Raw genomic sequence first — 19,711 nt, 5'->3', positions numbered from 1 at the left:
TTCCGAAGTTTAGAAAAGAAGCATCATCGAGGCTGTATTTTTCAAAGTGTTCAAACTATTTCGTATAATCCGAAAAGGACTACGCTGTAACGTACACGCTCGCTAAATTCCGTGCCTGGTGAAACAAATTGCGATTCAAGGAAATAAAAGTTTCGCGCGTCTCAGTTCGCCTTTGTAAATTGTAAAGCGCCATAGAAATTATTACCATCGTCCGTTTAACATTGCGCGTTCCTCGTGCAACGTGTGGTACATCCATAACATTGTTGCAAAACAAGGTCGGCAGTACCACTTCTGCACGGGATTGCCTCTTAACATGGAGGAGGACTGCGTGCCGCAACGTCGCGTCAACCACGATGCAATCAAGCTTAAGCGTGCAAATGCGACGTACAAACAAACGCGAACTGGAACGGCAATTATTTACGTAAGCATCAGGATCGTGGGATCTTGTCGCTGAATGACACGTCGTTAGCTGGCAGGATCGATATCCCGTTCGCGAAGAATTATGACTGGTCATCCTTCGGACTGAGCGGAACTTTTAAAATCGTCGATTGACAAGTAGATTTCGATCGATCGTTTCGGTGATTTTTGATAACTGCAACCGGAGTTAGCGATGCGGATAGTACGCGAAATGGCACGAAGATCCATAATCCTATTTTTACAGGGATGCATATCCGTAGGAGAAAAATTCGATTTTACAGCTGGCTTTCGATCTTAAAGATGTAACTTCTTTTTTACAACTTCCCTCGGGCTCGTTGTGTTCGTTAAGGAAAAAGAAGGAAAACGCTTCGATGGTGTTTCGCTCTACGCTCGCACGAACTCGAGGCGCATTAATAAAGGCCTGTATCCTCAACAGTTGTTAATTATTTGCATTACTGCGTTCGTACATTATATTATTCTACCGAAGCTGCCATTCCATCCGAAACTTAATTAAATGCATTCAATTTGTTACACGTACAGGATTATCGACGGAATAGTTTTGCGTGCAACTGCAGCGACGTTGAAGAGCAAAGGCGCTGACCTTCGGAAGGTCATCCGTCTTGCAGCGATAGACGATATGCTTCCGTGTGCCAGCAATGGCTACGCTACGCTCTCCTCGAGAAATATATTGACCCACGGTTGAATAAAATCATTATTCCTAGCTGTTTGACGGCTGGTTAGTTGATAGAAGCGATTAAGTTGTGAAATTATTTCGAGAAGATGCGTTTCGCTAAATTTATAAATCAATGGTTTATTGATAACGTTGTTTATTCACGGACGAAGCAAGATATGGTTCGAAGATATATGAAATTTTTACAGAGGATATGATTACGTATCCAGCTTCCAACGTATAGATGCGCTGTACGATTCCGACCGGTGAATAATAATTACTCCTTTTATTTCATTCTTACTTTTTATCTAATGGAAGTTTGTCAAGGGAGCGCGATTAAACTGACATTGAACGTTTCTTTGGAGAAAATGATTAAGCAGGGAACTGACGCGACGGTTCTCAATCTTTCCCCTATCCGTTGCGATATCTAAACTTGGTCTATTAAGCGAATATTCCTGCTATTCGATAAAACTTATCCTCCTGTCTTAATTAAATCCTCGCAATAATTTAACGTCGATCGTTTCGATAACAAATCGAGAGATGATAATTTTTTCCCATATACCTGAGTCTGTTTCCACGCGGAATGTTCTTTTCATTTTTCCTCGGATCAACTTCGTTGTCGTGGAAAACGATGTCGATGATACGTACACATTTTTCTTCGATGACAGAACGATTCGAGACGAAGAATTCTGCCGAAGCAACGACGGAGAACCACTGGGTTAAGGCCAGTTCACGCGTGTATGCGAGAGCGAGCGCGAGAGTACACGCATGTACTCGCGTACTTACTAGACTCGTGAGCGGTGTACAAACCCGGGGAATACGTACGGCATGTTTGATGACACTCGTCCCTTTGAGCGGCGCGGAAAAACCGACAGGCAGCTCCGTCGCTCAGGATGTCACGCAAGTTAACACGCTTTGATAACGTCCGCATTAGCACGTTCAACCGGACGTGAATCGTCGATGATTAACGCCGTTTCTCGGCGATCCGCGCCGCGCAAGATTAGAGATTCGCGGAAACTTTCACTCGAACGACCAGGTAAAACGACCACGCAACACGGCATGCGTATGGTAATTAATGCGATGTGATTCTGCAGGCGATCGACGTGAGTGAGCTGGAGATCACTGGCGACGAGGCCGTGAGGCTTAGTCCAAGTTAAAAGCTTCTCCGGGTATTCCAAGCGTTTTCGACGATAATGCGAAGAAAGAAGAGAGAAGATTTAAAATAACGTGGAAAAATATCGGATTATCATGGATTCGTGCAAGACGCGAGTTTCGTTTCAATCTGTCAATCTCGTCTTTATTCGAACGATTCGCTTTGAAACCTCTAAACAAACCTGCTACGGCAACAAAAGAACCAGAGCTAGACGATCGTACATCGACGACGATCGAAACAAAAATCAAGGCAAGTATACTTGGCATCGACTACTATCCGCTCTCTTTGTCGATCAACCACTCTGAAACAACAACGTGACGAAACAACATAACCGGACAATGCGTATAATCATGGGGCGTTCATCGAATCTATCACGGAGGATAACGCCAGCGATAAAGTATCTGGCAAATGCGTTTCTTCGTTGAAAGACAGCCGAGAAACACGAAAAAAGGAAAGAAGCGAAGAAACAGAGAGAAAATGCAAAAAAATGCTTAGCAGGGTGTGACTGGAGTCAAAGGCAAACAATCACGTCCACGTATCCTTAGCACAATGCCAGTCGCGATTCCAGACGAGGCACAATGAGGCATAATTCAAAACGAAGATGCACGTTATAGGGGCGCTGATGTTCTCTCTGTTCCATCCATGACCTCGGTCAACACGCTTCGAAGAGAAGAGAAACGTATTAATAGGCCGGCGCGGCGCGTCCCCAGCCTACAATGAACGGAGCCGCTGCTCGTCGTTGTAATCAGCGTTGTGGCAAGTCAATAATCATTCCGCGACCGGTAATTACGGGGACAATGACGGCCAAGTAACAATTTCTCGTCTAAACACTGCCATCAATATTCTCCGCGTTCCGGAGTAATTAGCAGGTGTCGGGACGTGAAAGCGTTTTCGACACCGTAATGGACGATATGTGCGTGTACGCGAGTGTGTTTGTACAAGGGGGCAAATAATCAACGGGGAATTCGAAGGAGGAAGCGACGAAAGGGAGTATACCGTGTGATTTCTTTCGAATCTTTTCTTTCCTTTCGGAAGGCGAGGCAAGAAAAGTAGATGAAAAAACATATTCTAGTTGGCTGAGTTATTGGCAGGTTGGATGAAAGGAAGAGACGTAGAGGAAGTAGAAGATGTTAAACTATGCTGTTAGTTCTAATTAAGTTAGAGGATAATATAGTTAACGATAGTTGAGCGATGGAATCTATAGATTTCACGGTGCTTCTTATACAGTGAGATTTTTATCGTTGCTCGAATAATTTTTCTGAATATGCCACGATAACTACGATTTTTCTTGGTCGCTGAATCTACGCTGTTATTGCTACGTACGGTGTCTCCTATAATTTAGTTTTTCAATGTAACGACAGGTAAAAATAAATTTCAGAATCCTGGCCATTGGTGACCAACTGGTGAACGAGGCGAGTTTCGCATCGACCAACGTTAATACACCATAGAAACAGTATCGGTAGCGGTGCAACGTTGCACAACGATCAATCGTGTTGCATTATTGCTTGCATACCGATACGCAGTTGCTCGTTTTTCCGAGAAACAGGCACGTTCGATGAATAGGGTACAAGGAAACCTTGTATCGCAATGCCCGAGCGTATCGCTGACATCATGAATATTAATAATCCGCTAACGGTACCTGTTTTTGCTATCACGACCGGGCTATGCTCAGGCATTATTGTTCATCTAAATCTTGATCGGACGAGCTCGAAGACAAATTTTGATACCTAATGAATATTTAAAATATTTCAAACCGGCATATGATTAATTATTTTACCGAGCATTGATTATCACGAAACATTTCAATCTTCTAATTTATCTTTTATTATGATTACTATTCAGAGATGATCTTTCAAAATTAAAGAACCACGCGATTCAACGTGTAAGAATCGTTATATGTTTATTCTATCGGCTATCAAATACACACAGAGAATCAATTTTATTTTCTAAGATAAAAATGGAATTTTTTACCTTATAAGAATAAATTATCAAGGCTTCGTAAGGTCAAGTAAGCCAATAATTGACAGCGATGATATGTAGTTATTTACTCATCAATCAGTAACTATAATGTAGCTATGAAATGGAGAAGTATTTACAACAGTACTTAACGGATGATTCTCCTTTGCTCCTTGTACGTCTTCGATAAATCATTTTTAGACTCGCGTTAGTTTGTACTTTTTTCATCCAATCAATTTGCTGTATCAGTTTGGCAACGATCTATCGAAGCATCCTGCGTATTACAACAGCGAACAGTATCATTTTCCTATGAAGGATCGTAGTCAACAAAGTTTCGCGATTGAATTTACGTTTCATAACGTGTTTAACGTTGCGTAACGCGTGTCTAACGTTATTCAAACATCAAACGTGGAAGATATTTTGGCAAGAAATTCATATTTACATAAAGTGGTTGAAGATCTAGCTGATAAATCTAGTCTCTGTTAAATTTGAACGTTGCGTGATCGAAATTAACCATTACAGTAAATAAAGCGGAAACGATGTAGATAACTGTAAGCGAGGAATTAGCCAAAAAATCGTGAGCTAAAAATTTCACGCACAAAACCAATACTTTCTCCGTTAAGTATAGAGTAGCGTAGAACGTGGCGATTCGTCCGAAGATTGACGACATCCTGCGATGCGTTGGAGGTTAAGGAGTAATCATCGGTAAATTCATGTTAATTGTTCGTATAGACATAGCGAGGATTAAATACGATCTTGAAAACGTAAACGGATATTGCGATCTTATGAACGGGGTACGGAGGTCAATGTCGCAGAGAGTCGCGTTGTATAGCGGTTCCTCGGGAATCCAGAAAAGTAGCACACCATATGTTCGAACAGCATCTGGTGAACAGGATTTATGAATAGTTTAGAAGTACACGTGAAATCATATATGTAGCAACGCGATTAAATCAAAATGAAATTATAGAAAAGTAACTATGGTACAAGCATAGTAGAGTAAAAAGTTGAATAATTTGAATCGCGTTGGAGCAAACATAACGAAAGAAACGCGGAAGGAAAAGGAGATATCGAGGAAAGAATATAGTTCTTCTATGAAACGGATAAAATATCGGTGTCAAAGAAAATATCGAAAAAGGGCATTGAAAATACTTGAAAGATCACAAAACTTGGCAGGATGTATATTCGATGAATCTGCTGGTTGCCTTCGAATGGTTTCAAGTAACGACTACTGTTACTATGACTAACGTGGAAGTCAAGAACAAGCGTATTCTATAGAAAAATTACAGTAAAATGGCAAAAGAACTAGCACGTCCTTTGCGTAATTTTTTTGCAAATCTCGTTATAAACGAACAGAAATGTAAGAACGCGTGCGAGGTCTTTCTCACGGAATACCTGTTTTTACTGGCAAAACGTTTCTTACTCGGTTTAGTATGTACCTATCTCTCTTTGCATGATTGTATAATCAGTTTCATGGAATTATTACTTCCTCGTTCTTTTCAAATTTTTCAAAACGAAACGTAACGACGATCTCTGAGGGACTGTTGGACAATCGTAGATAAATAACGTAAATTCAAATTATCAAACGTAAGTGACGCGGTAATTGTAACAGCGAACAAGCAAGCCAGAAGCTTACTTTACGTCCGTAGCTAAATTTTGAATCAAAATTGTTAGTCTCCTTTAAATTCATAAAAACAATAAAAAAAAAAAAAAAGAAACTGATTCTACGTTAAAGTATACACGCAGGAAAGATGGAGAACCTGGAAAGTAACGAGCTGGTTCACACGAAGAATGACATACCAAAACCGCCAAAGAAAATATTTCTTCCGCGACTTTTCCTCGGATTTAATTACAAAAGTAACGCATGGAATTATAACACTGTAATTACACGTGCAAAAAAATCCCTTTTTAACGAAACTGCAGTCAATTAAACTCTAATTGGATTTGACGATCTTGGGAGAAGCCCATAAATAGATATTCCAACGGGATGGAAAATACGGCGACTAGCCAGATAGAATTATTATTAATAAGTTTTACAATACGCTCGATACATATACAACACGATTCGAAGTGTTTCATAACGCATCACCGCCGAAGGACAAAATAATCCGATGGCCTTCGTCGCTCAATGAAGATTGCCACTTGTTCGCTCGTCTAATTTTTTTGAAACTAGAAAACGTACGCGACGAGAATTAATGGAATCGATAACTTCTACCGCGCCATCCAGTGAAACATATTTAAACGATGCTTTAAACCGGAGGAATTTATGCGAGCTATACAAACGCGTTACAGTTTACTCGGTTACATGGCGAAATCCTAAATTAATACGATGCAGTAATCTGTGTTAATTACACGGACAGGTTATATAATACACGGTTGTTTATTAGACCGCGAACGCTGCAATTAAACCGTGGTAGTCGACATCGATTCAGCGATAATCAAGCTAACGTTGAATACTTATCCCTGTAGATGATGGAGAAATCTCGCATAGATATTAAAGTATTGGTGCGCATCGATAGCTTCGAAGCGTGTTCCAAGTTTCCAAGGAATCGGCTTTTAATGGTATTTTAATTAACTTGACCCTAACCCTAAGCCTAATTAAATGCGAAATATGAGTCGGAATTGTTCAAACCGTGCCTTTCGTAACACGAGAATCGAAGATCATATTAATTCCTAACTTAATATCTTTAAATAATATCCTTCTCGTCTATGTATACCGTAAACCACGTTTCTCCTTAGCTTCATGGGAATACACGAAGATGCCTTAAAAGCGGTCGGAATCAACGTGTTACGCAACGCGGTACACCGCGAAGCGATTGCCCGCCTATTAGAATTTCACATTAATCGCGTGGCGCGATAGAAAAGCACGCATGCTTAGGACCGTGTCGGAGCGAGAGGAAAATCGGTTGGAAGAGCATGGAGAGAAGGGTCGCGCAGCGGGAAATCTGGCACGGAACCGGAAACGGGCTAGTTGGAACAGCGGAAAAAAGAAGGCAGAACCGAAAGCCAGTCGAATAGAAAGGGAGTGTGTAGAGAAAAGGCGGCGGCGGCGGCGGCGGCGGAGATCCTCGGGAGTCGGCCGGTGTGCCCCCGAGTCTGCGCGATACAGTTTATTTAAAGCAAAGTTGGAAGGTGGGGGTACGGTGGCTCGGTCGGTCGGTCGGTCCGCGGCGCGTCCTCGCGGAACGCGCGCGAGCTTTAGTCGCACGATCTCGTCCGGAGCGTCGGGCCGCTCCACGTCGCGCCTCCAAGCCTCGATCGATCGATGGATCGATCGTGCCGCCGCGTCCCTCTTCCTGCCGCCCGATCCTTCGAGAAGTCGACCGATCGTCCGTTCAGTTTGTCGTCGATCGTCGATCGTTGATCGATCGGTATCGATCGTTGGCCGGTCTCGTCGATTCGAAGGACAGAGGCGAAGCAGGATCGTCGGTGATACCTGTCCAGGTGAAAGTTTTCGATCGAAAGCTCGATCGTTTTCGTTCGTGGCCATGCTCGTTCTCGTCGCGAGTTCCATGGTGCAGGTGAACCGCGTGCGTGCTACGATCCGGGCCTATGTTCGATCTCGTGGCTCCTGAGAGATACCACGCGTTTACCGGATCTCAAGGACCTGCAGATATCGTTTTCGAATCGGCCGAGACCCGAGTGAGAAAGGTGCGTACGCCGCGCTACCCAACGCAGGTGCCAGTACTTTTTTTCGTTCCTCTTCTCTCCTTATATTTCTTTTTTCTTTTTTCTTTCTTTTTGGTTTCCTTGTTCGCTCCTTTTTTCCACGTGATGCACAGAGATCGTTTTACTAGCGCGGTGTACCAATATCCAAACGAGCCTGTCGATTCCGATGGGAACTAGATGGGAAAGATGGTATTTGGTATCCGCCTCGGTAAGCTACGGAATCGATCGACCGCTGTGTTGTTTCACAACTCGTGTTGTTTCGCCGTGCAACCAATCTATGGACGAATTGATATCGCTTCACGATAGAATACATAATAGACATGAATCGAGGTACATAAAACGTTGGCCGAGAGCAAGTTAGTGTTGCTGTTGCGGTCGTGAGAGCGTTTCTTTTTTTTTTTTTTTATTACTATTCTCATGGCTGGCGTATGAAAATCGGGGCTAGAAGGATCGTGTGGTGTAACTAGGTGAGAAAAGATTACGAGCTCATGGTCACCGAGTCACGGTGGAATTTATGGCCGCAAAAGATTAGTGTCGTTTATGAAGAAAATTGGTGACAGTACGATACAGAAATGGTGCGATTTGCAATCTTCTATAATGTGGGAACTTGCGATTTATAAAATTTCACCGATAATATTAATTCGAACGGTCTTTGCTTCTTACCGCCGCGATTTCCAATCTGTCATTCGATATTGATAAAAACGCATGAAATATGATATGGAAGGACTTGAACTTGAAGGAGGAAAACATAAAGATGCAATATTAATCAGTGTAAATGAGAAAAATTATCGAAGGTATTCGCATTATGACGGAGGATACTTGGTAAAAAAAGAATTAGCTACTGTGGTTTGCCAAAGAAAAGTAAACAAGCTGCACTATGTGTATATTTATACGACGGCAAAAATGTTGCACGACGGCTTTTAACTTCTCAACCAACCAGAACGAGTTAACTCGTCTTCTATGAGAAACGCTTGCGCAGCGAAGTTTGCACTTTTATAAGGATAACACTTAATCAAAGCCTGTTGACGAGTTTATTTGGAATTTTCTAGTGCTGCGAGGCGAGTCTCGGATAGTTCGAGAAAGAACACGATCGTTCCAGTGATAAAAATTCTACCGAACCGATGGACGTGGTATTCGTTTTTAGCAGCATTACGCGAATGACAGATTGTTTACCGCTTAAACGTTGATCTATAAACTCACCGAGAATTCTATTTGTATAAATCACTTCATCTCGGGCTTCAACGAATTTAGAATTTTAATAGTTTCCCACGTATAAACGATTTTCTAACCGATTTGTTAGTTTTATAGTTTGCCTCTGGTAGTCGTGTGTCGCCTATTATATGAAATTGTGTAAGAAATCGAGGGAAGTATGCCACGTTAATATTTGTTAATATTTACGTTCGATCGTAGTCCTGTAAGGAACGTTAAAGGAAACAGAAATGGTGGAAAAACGCAAGATGAACGAGTTTTGACGAACTGAAGCGAAAATGCGAAGCAACTTGCTTGTGGATGTGTACGATTAATGTAAACGTTTGATAATTTCTTACGATAATCTTTTTTCAACTTCTTATAGAAAGACGCGTGCGTAAAGATCTGCATATATGCAATGTTATTAGAAGAGGGCATATTAGAACAGGTATAATCAAACATTTTCATGATCTTGCCTTCGTTAGTCGTATATATATTCTTCCTTCGAGTCGAAGAAAGATTTCCATCGAGAAAATCAGCGCTTTTAAATCAGTAAAGTGGCTACTTACTTTACACACGCTTGGTACTTCATAATGCCGATCGCTATCTATGCTAATTACATTCTAATAACCTGAATTCTTACACGGAAGAAATTCACCGCCATCAGTTCCAATTTAAGCATAACCGAGTTCGAACTCGATTTCTTTCGCTTCCTCCGATTCTTAGAATCTCGGATAGCACGATGGTTTCACCGATTGCCGAAATACTCTGACGGCAATTCCAATATCGATTTCACAGAGAAGAGAATTTCCATGGTTACGGGACAATCTCGTTCATGATTAAATAGTTTGCAATTAAAAATGCTTTAATTGCTAATTAATCGATACGATCGCGCTCTCGCGTACAGAAAAAGAGGAAAGAGAAAAGGACGAAGATTGGAAGTAATAAAATTACGCGATATTTTAATTTCAATGTCAACGTAAGAAATCCTGATGGAAACGAAAGACATTAGAAAAACTAGTCGAGATATCGAGCAAACTGGCGGTGAATTGCGATGGAAAGGACGGGTAAACGCGCTAAAAGGCCGCAATCGCGGCGGTGGTTTCGTTCTCACGGAACTCTGTTGCACAATGCCAAACGCATCGCGATCATAAATTCAGATGGTCCGCCTCTAAAAATAACCGTACAGTATTTTTTTTTCCTTCTCTTCTCTCGCTGTCTGAGCGCGAGCAAGCTCGTTAATTACAACTGCGACTCGTAAGAAAGTAAGACGCTGCACGATGCACGCTGCCGACTTTCCTGTATGCTCTTAATTAAATTCGTTGGAGCGTTTCGCGCGTAGAACCGCTGGCGGACGCGTGCGGCGTGCACCGAGTCGAATTACGTCAGGGACGCGGCGGAATACCGTCACGCGGAAAGCATCGAGCGTTTCCAGGTCGGCGTGCACCGCTAATGGGCAAATTGCTAAATCTGGGACTTTCACTTGCCTCGATCCATTATGCGCTCGCTACGGAAAGCCTCTTTTCCATCCACGTCCTCCTTCGTCGCGTGTTCCGTTCGTGCTTTGTCGTTGGATTCTTTTCGTGGGCTATTTTTTACTTATTAACAAATTAAATATAATTAGCAAGGTAGGAGGAAAATAGGTGTTGGCGTGATACAGTCACTGTGAGATAGTAAGACAAACGTGTGTATGAAACGCTGTACTGAAACTACGTTAACGCTCCGCCCGAGTTAGCTAAGTAGCCTACGTAGACCTTCTTTCTAAGAAGATTGTTCAAGGTGGAAAAAAGGTTAATAATATTGCATGAAGCGTTGCCTGACAAAGGGTAGAATAAGGAGGCAGACCTACAAAAGTACAATAGCATGACGCGTGCACGTTGACAAGGCTATGGACCTGTATCGTAAATGTAATTGCAGTTTTATATTCCACGTATATATTTTTCTAACAGAGTACGTTTTTTACTCTTCTGCAAACAGACAAAAATTTGAAAAGAATTTTTCTTACAGACTGCTCGGTTCTTGTACAAGCAATCCGATGTTCTTGACTGTATAACAAGAGAAATGTGTACAAACTTTAAGCTGTGAGAGCAGATAATACGAGAACCGTGACGCAAAAAGAAAAACGCCACTCCGTATCGATCGCGAGAGTTTTAATTATCGGCGTAACGAACCTCCTCTTGTAATTAATCTGGTTCGCGCTTCACGGCAATTTTACCCAATGAAGCGACGCGTACCGGCGATTACGCGTGTTACAGATGACAAACGCCGTTTGATTACACCGGTGCCGGCCGATACCAAAAAAGGAACGCGTTCGAAAGTGAAATGGCGCGCGGCCCGGACGGCTTCGCGAACGAAAGAAAGCGTTTCGAAAGTTTTGCTTGTCGAGGACAACCGGCAGCCCCTGCTTCTCCGAACGGAGATCGAGAGCACACTGCCACTTTGACCTTTGGGCCATCTCTCGTACCTTAAGGAATCGTAACTTTGGAATTCAACCGAGGGACGTTGAAAATGGCCACTTCGATCTTCTTGCAATTTGTCGGACGGTAAAGTCCAAGAAATATTTGCGTACAAGAATATCACGTTCGTGACTTTACGTTCGTGCACGGTATAGATTCGAGGGATGGAAGTTTCCTTGACGAATAAAAGGTATACCGTGTTATACTAGAAACGAAGATTTGCAAGTTGGAACATGATAAAATTCATGAAGGAAAAAATAAATTTAATCAAACATTTTAAAACAAAGGATCGCGTATGCGGGGGCAGAAGCTATTTCCCGTGGCGGAATACAAAACGTTTGACCGAACACGGCAGGCATACTGAATCACGAAACGCGCGGAATAAAGCACACACTTTTAACCATAAGTCTTCATATCCTTGTCATTACGACACGATAAAATTTAAATAAAGGTACGAGTCAACTACGCCTCTCGATATTTACAATGAAAATATCAAACTGAAATTATACAAAGAGCCGCCTAGTTTTTACACCCTTTAAATAACAGCAGTGGTTATCAACGGGATGATATAGCAATCTCGATAATCGTCACTTTCGCCATCGATATTTTAAAACATCGTGAAATTTCCACAGCGCTCGAATTTATCGTAATTTCTTTGGTCACGAGCAATTAAACGTCCATTACGCGGCGATTACAGTAACTTGGAAGCAAATAATCGAAAGGATCAAAGACGGTGGCAGATTGTCTCGTGGGTTTCAGGGAAAAAGGAAGAGAAAAAAGTGCTTGCTCATGCGTATTCATGACCGGAACCATGGATAATGCCCGGGGTCTCTGCACATCATATCTTACACAGCTGGAATATTAATTCTTGTCATTCGTATGCGATGTGAGTGCAATGTTGCCGTGAACGCGCGCGCAAGGCTGAAGAATGGTACAGGTGCAAGTCACCTAAGAGAAACTGCGTTTTTGCGTATCCCGAGACATGATCGAAGGGAAGACGCTGCCCTGGAATTTAAATTGGCTCGATCGATGTAATTATTTCAACCTAATTTGGATCAATTAACGGATGATAAAATTTGATGAGCTGGGGAAAGAAGTTGATTTCTCTGTTGGTGGATCTCGATTCTGCGCCGGATTGGACTGTATACCGTACTTTTTCACGTGTTTTGAGAAAACACGAGACGTCCGAAACGAGTGCAATAATAATAGATCAATGTTCGTGGAACTTCATTTTGTGCAATTTTTCGACGTCCTTTCGCGTCATTATTATGCGAGATATTATACGACGCGTCGTCAGCGAATTAACGTATTATAATTTTTATCCGAATAATATACGCGTAAGATTTTCAATGGAAAATATAAAGTAAGTCGCAAGATTAATAACGTTGCCACTGAAAAGTTTGGGAAACTGTTTGACGGAACGAATTACTAGCATTTATTATACCGCGATATGTCATAATTATCATATAGGTATCGTAATGTAGCGCAAAAAAAATATAATACAAGCAATTTTGAAAATATCGTCTCGTCGTTGATCCGTTGCCGATTAAAAACGCATCTTTCCACGAGTTGTGTTCGCGTCAAGCCCGCGATAAAATATCGCGCGACGAGCATCAAATAACAAGTAACAAGAAACTCGGGGGTTGATTTATAACGGTATGATTTAAACTGACACGGTAAATTATCGAGTCATCGAATGCAAAAATCTCATTTGTCACAAGCGACTGCTAACTAGGCGGGGCAATTTGTATGGTTTTTCTGGTCCAAAGAAATTGCAATTGTCGTCAGGTTTTTGTTAATGTAACTTTATAATTACGTCGATAGACGTCGGTGGAGCGTTTACGATCGCTCCTCTATGATATCCAAAACTTTCGCTATTAATCGACGATCTCTTTCTCCCACGAATACTGTTTTCTTGCAAAATGACTGGCGAATATATTCTTCGCGTACTTTCCACAACAACGATAATAATTTCCAATCTTTCATTGCTGCAACATCGCAGACGCATCTGTGAGTAGTGGTGTGTAATAAAAACGGCGTTATAGTTTGAGCTCCCATTGAAAGCAGCATTTCGTTCGCTACGTAATTTGATCATCTTGAGTTGCAAAGTTCGTGTAATCAATCATCCACCGCACGATGAAAGTAGTCGTCGTTATTTCGATATTATTCCAGTTCCATAAACGCGTCGATGAAGTACCATATGGAGCAAGAAGTCAACGACAGCGCTCCGAACACCCATGTAAATTGGCGTCCCGCTAATCACCGACAGCGATTCGAGTTATAAATTTTACACAGTCGCATGTGTCCCATTCATGGGAAAGAAAGTGGATCGTTATTAACTTGTTCTCGATCCAATTTTGTAATCAAATTATCGTGTCGTTAACTGGATCAAAAATCAACCTACATCTTTCTAGGATCCCATCAATCACCTCGGATTGCGAAAATAGAGCTACCTGCTCTACTTACTTTAAAAGAAGAATCACTTCGAATTTTCAGCGCACGTACCATATTTATCTTGAATTATAAATAATTCCATAGCTTTCGCCTCTCGATAAAGCGAAAACTTCGTCCCGTTGAAAAGGTTCACTCGCTATTACGTAGATCCGATAAAACGTCGATAGACGAAGAATTTTCGAAAGACGAAAAAAGGATAAAACGATATGCGCCGAAGCGATACATCCAGAAAAACCTCACACGTCTATGGGATCGTCCGATTCGAAGATATCAGAGCATAACGATTTAGATGTGGTTTCGAAACTCCGACGATCAATCCAGCTCCATCCCAATCAATTAGGACTAATTTGTCAGCGTTGTTCGTCGCGTGTCAACGCCAGTCGCAAGAACAATCTTTAAACGACCGCGAACCAGACTCATTCCATCATTCCTTGGCCGTTTTTTCACGCCACTGTCTCGTCGTCTGAAAGACAAACACCGGTGGCGACACAGCGGTACGCCACCAGAGATAATCATCGTCATAAATTCATCATCATCACCATCATCGTCAAGCCAGCCTGAGGAGCATAATCACTCGTTAGCCGAGGCACACTTCGCCGCCGGCGAATCACTGTCAAGGCTGCCACGCTTCGTGGAATAACGAATTCCTTCGGAACAACCGACTCTTCCATGCTTTTCTTCGTCTGCCTGATATCGTCTGGATCACGGCATAAGGTTTTTCTTTGTTCTCCGTAAAAAAAAAGAGTACATACGTTTTGCGTCGTGTTTTCAGGTTCGTCAGATTCGCAACAAGTAATTCCCCGCCTTACGTCCCGCTCACATATTTATGATACACGCATCCTCCTAATGATTCACAGATGCTTTGAATACGCGTTTGCAATCTCGTTCGATATCTTAACGGACCTGGCCAGATAACAGAATCAAGTATATTAATTCGTTTGTCAGGAAGTACGGGAGGAAATAAATCTAAAACCGTAAATCTAAAGCATCAGATATAGAGCATGTTTGCACGAACTCGGCTGATTATCTATTTGATTAGTTATCTCATTATTAGAGATGATTATGACATCTGCTATGCGGGTTATGCTCGTTAATATACGTTTCATATACAGTTACAACTAGATCTGAACCGCGGATAACACCAACTGCTTTTCCAAACGCCTGTTATCTAAACGTTGACCGATCGATATAATTTCGTTGACAAATGCTGTCAAAACAACATCGTTCTTTTCGAGCGATAATTCTTCGTAAAGAACCGATCCTAAGCGAAAAACACTAATGTCCTGCGTATTTTTGTTTTCAGAACGGACACGTTATCGTGGTGAAACTGCCGATCCGCCGTGATACAACCGCTCGCGAGTCTAGTGCGTATGAAATCGTGGAAACCGAGCCGTGTGTAACGATGTCGTCGAGTGGTGAATTTTCGACTTTGTCCAGTGGCGAGGCTACCGGAACTGGCGACGATTCGTTGCCCAGTTCCCGGGAGGCTACCGCGGAAGCTGCGAGTTCCGGAGCTGGATTCATGCCGTTGCGCGAGTTTCTCGACAGATTCTCGTTACCGAGGGTGGTAAGGGTGGAAGGTGCCGGAGGAAGGCCGATACTATTGTACAAACAGCAGCAACGATCGCTGAGAGTCACGGCTACCCTGTTGATGCATCGTTACCGCCATGACGTGAAGGTTGGGCCTGAGATCGTGATTCCAGAGGGATATCCTGGTGAGTCGACTGGCTTCTTAAATTTTCTTCCTTTTCTCCACCGGTGGATCATAGCGGCCACAGCGGATTCAAATTAATCGATTCGCCTTTCGAACCGCCAACGATCTACGCGCGAAAACTAAAAAGCGTCGTATTATTCGGCGCCAATCGTTCGGCTTCTTCACCGACGATGTTCATCGATTCTACGTTTCCACGCTAATTTCCAAATGTTCGAGAGTGAAACTGCCTTGGGTCGTTCGTTGATTCGACACCCGACTAACTTCTATTCCGTTCAATTATCCGGGTATCGTATCTGTCGCGCTATCGATAATACGATCGACGTGTAACTCCCTCGGAACCAGATTCCACCACTACAAAACGTTTCGTTATCCGAGCAATCTGCAAATAATAGGTACAACAGGAGACGGAGTTGAATGAGTCTTGTACCATTTTCGAAGCCGTCGGTTGGCATTCGAGACAGCTGGAACTTTCCCCCCCTCGGCCGATAAATCAAGTCAAGGAGAACCGTCGAAACGGGAGGCATGGAAAAAGCGAGAGCCAATATCCGTGGCCGGCCAGAAATTCATTAAAGTGCGGTGTGCCGGTGTGCTGGTGGCACTTAATGGACCGCGAGATATCCGCAACTGCATAGAATTGACCGAGCCCAACCGTAGTGTCGATATATCGATCACGTCGCCGGCGATGATCGATCGTGCGCGCGAATCCTATCGGGAATTCGATCTCGGATTAAAGGCACTGGCGGCTGCTTGCGCAAGATCGCGACCAGGAAAGTGGCCGATTAATAAACGGCCTCTTTGATCGATGGAAACGTTTACATTCCCATCTCGTTTCTTTTTAACCAGTTTTATGAGCTTTCTGCAAAACGACTGGGGCGACCTCGAGAATCGCCTGTACACCCCGAAGCACGAGATTGCTGTTTGATTTACCGATCGAGCTTTTATGCCAACGGTACCCAATACCGATCTTCTATATGTCTTCGTTTATTTGAACAGTATTTGAGAAGGAAGGATAATCGCGACGCCGAGCGTACCGCTCGGACACGAGAAGATGACCAGCTGAAGGAATGCGGTTCTGATTGGATACAACGTCGCGTAGTAGACTGGGTTTCTCTCGCGCGACCGTAGGTTAAGGTACAGCGATTTTTGTCACAAACCGAAATCGTCATACGTCAGATCGCAGCGCGTAGCATCGCGTGACGAAGAACGCGAACGAGCGCGAGGTCTTACAATTAAAGTCTGAACCTATTAACGTGAGTACTCATGCAGCCACCCATCGTAGCTCGCAAGGAGTAACGTAGCTATCGTGACGCGAAACCGAGTATCAGAATTTCGTAGGCACTACCGTAGTAATTCCGAGATTAAGAACCCACGACACGCAACGCATCGAGTCATGCCATCTCGAGGGTTAAAAAGCCCCCCACACAAGCCGGTCCGAGCGTCGCTTGCAACATTCTCGAGATTTCCTGTGCGCCGCGATACATAAGAGGAAGGCGCATTTGTTTGCTTATTTACCCGCAGCCGAGTGTGTACATATGTAATCAGGTTGTAGTAGGCACGGTGGTGATTTAACCGAGGCCCACAGAAAGAAAGTAACAGATGGTTGTAGGTGGCAGTGGCGGTTTAACAATGAAACCGAGCGTTGTACGCTGGGGGAGCGTTCGACTTGAACCGTGCTCGATCCTGACCAAGCGTTTCGTTACGCGTCAGTCCAATTACCGTACGTCTTTGCCAATCGAACGGCGAGTTTCACCCGTGACAAGCGACGTTTCATCGTAAATCGCGAATTATGAAAAAAATCTCTTATGCCTTGCGCTGTATCGCGATACGATGAAAGAGGAGAGATTACGATACTGATTGGGACGATGGCATGACACGTTCCAACGGATTATGAAAAAATGATAATCATCGAGCGGAATTATTAGTATATCTTGCTCAATATCTTTTGAAGAATTATGGGAAATACGAAAGAATTATAAAATTAGTGAATAATATTGATATCTACCTTATGCCGTTAATGAATCCTGATGGCTTTGAAAAATCAGTGGAAGGATGCATGGCGATGAAGCCGTTGGTAGAGAATTATTAGTATAATCACCATCAGCGCGATGGTGCGTATTATCGGTCGTCCTTTCTTTTCTTATTTTTTGTCAGGGCAAAATTGGCGGCAAAGACGACTCGAGCTGCGACAAACTCGAAACTACTTTGACTTTGTACTCGACTATCCGAACTGCGTCAAATCCCGTCCGAACAGCTTATACCGTACAGTTTCGCGGATCGTTCGTAGTCGTTACTCGATCGCAACTAGTGACGGGCGAGCGTCAACCTATAAATAGCGAACGAAAGTATGAGGTAACGCGGCAGAGCGTGCCGTGAATTATAATTTAATATCGTCCCGAGTCGTACATCCGCTAGTGTCTACGGCAATGGTGGTGAACGTACGAATCTCTGTAGCAACCTCGTTCCCGAATACGTAGTCCCTGGTCGCCATGGAACGACCAACAGGGCGTCTATTATTCAACGGTGGAACCGCGGTCGGCCGCGGCGGAGGTGGTCAGTGACATATGGCCGCGTGTAACGGCCCGGCCTCTCGTATTAGCATAACGGCTGACGATACTTTTTCAATGAAAACGCGCGAATTACATATGCGCGGCTGGGTATAGCGTGGGTCGAAATTACGCCGATACCGTGATTCTGTTGAAACGGTGCAACAGTTTCGTAGCAAACGCTCTTCCTGTCTCTGTCTCTTTTCTTTCGCCGCGTTCTTTTGCTGCTCCTTCTTTGCGTTTCGTACGGTGATTCGCGTTTCTTTATTTTATCGAGAGAAATGAAACTTTGATCGGAGAGAGTCGTCGTTTCGCCTCGTCGTAAAAACGTTTCTTTTATAGAATTACGCACCGCGACCGTTCCAAATTTGTAAATCGCATGCCGTTCCTACAGCCAGTCCACTATCGCGCTTGAAACCAACGTTAACTCGTGTACGCTCCAGCGACTCTTTCCTCTTTGTACCTTGGCACACCGTTCGTTTCCTGCTACCCTTATCCATTTTCTCGTCCTCGGCCGACGGTCCCCTCCCACGCAGCAGGAACTTATGCAAACGAGACGCATAATGATCGCATCTGTTCACAATGGGTCGCTAACGAAGTCTCGACTGGTCTAATCTCGGCGCGGGGAGCAGCGCGTTAGAATCGCCGCCGCCCCTTTTCAGCCACATCGCGTGCTCGCTCGCGTATTTGTTCCAGCAACGAGCACGCTCTCTCGATTCGCGTCAACGAGATCGATAGACTTTGAGGATTTAATTACACGTTCGCTACGTACATGCTAAGCAGCTAGGGACTATGAATCGTAGAGAAAGAAAGAGGAATTCGAACGTTGGAAAAATCCAACGTCGAGTGATACTTGCTACCCTCTAATATAATAACATATATAGTAACATCTAATATAGTAACATCTACGTGGAAAAATACCACGAAACGACCTTACACCACGAAGATTCCAGTTCATGAATTTCCACTCGGTACCCACGCTTTTTCGCCCGAGAGAAAAAAACTGGTCGCGCCGTGTTCTTTGTTCCGCGTGAAACGTTATCAAGGAGTCGAGCGAGATCGGCGTGTCTATCAGGTGCGGCCAAGAGACCAAGTTTATGTGCCTAGAAATTCAACCACGTTCCTCTCTAAAGCTGGCGGAGAGGAAGAGAGTAAGAGAGAGAGAGAGAGAGAAAAGGGGCCTATCTTTATAGGGGCGGTTGTGCAGATATCGCGTGAAAGCGCGCTCGTGACTCCGCGAAACACCGTGGGAGTGCCGCACCGATCGAGGGAATCGCTTTTCAGTCGAGATTCCTCCGAGCGAACGACTCGATGTCTTAAACGTTTATATTATGCGCGTAATTTCGCGCGCGCCCCTTACTAGAAAAACCGGTGTCGTACCTTCTTCTGCGCAAGTTCGAGGAACGCGAGTCGTGTACGCGTGGGCGCGGACTAGAGAAAATGACCGCCTTTTTTAAAAACACGCCGATGTATAATGTTTATCAGTCGTCGTGC

At 43.6% G+C, this 19,711-nt stretch overlaps 1 protein-coding gene and 1 long non-coding RNA gene across 7 annotated transcripts in view; one reads left to right on the top strand and one right to left on the bottom strand.

Annotated features, from left to right (window-relative positions):
- LOC138187651 (uncharacterized) overlaps positions 1–19,711 on the bottom strand; it is a 205,238-nt gene that overhangs the window by 63,348 nt on the left and 122,179 nt on the right. The window lies entirely within an intron of this gene.
- The window catches only part of LOC138187643 (uncharacterized), a 46,703-nt gene continuing 34,370 nt past the window's right edge, over positions 7,379–19,711 (top strand). For 2 of the 3 annotated variants that reach the window (XR_011175230.1, XM_069128620.1), the window contains exons 1-2: positions 7,379–7,871; positions 15,264–15,675. Coding sequence is in view for 2 of the 3 variants with exons in the window: in XM_069128620.1 (XP_068984721.1) it covers positions 7,746–7,871; positions 15,264–15,675 (538 nt within the window). In the remaining variant the exon portion in view is untranslated. The remainder of the gene's footprint in view (positions 7,872–15,263; positions 15,676–19,711) is intronic. The other variant, XM_069128621.1, reaches the window with a different exon arrangement.

Source organism: Bombus flavifrons, chromosome 15, assembly GCF_040668555.2.
Source record: "Bombus flavifrons isolate JBK064 chromosome 15, iyBomFlav1_principal, whole genome shotgun sequence".
NCBI classification, from domain to species: Eukaryota; Metazoa; Arthropoda; class Insecta; order Hymenoptera; family Apidae; genus Bombus; species Bombus flavifrons.
This window is presented reverse-complemented; position numbering and strand designations above follow the sequence as displayed.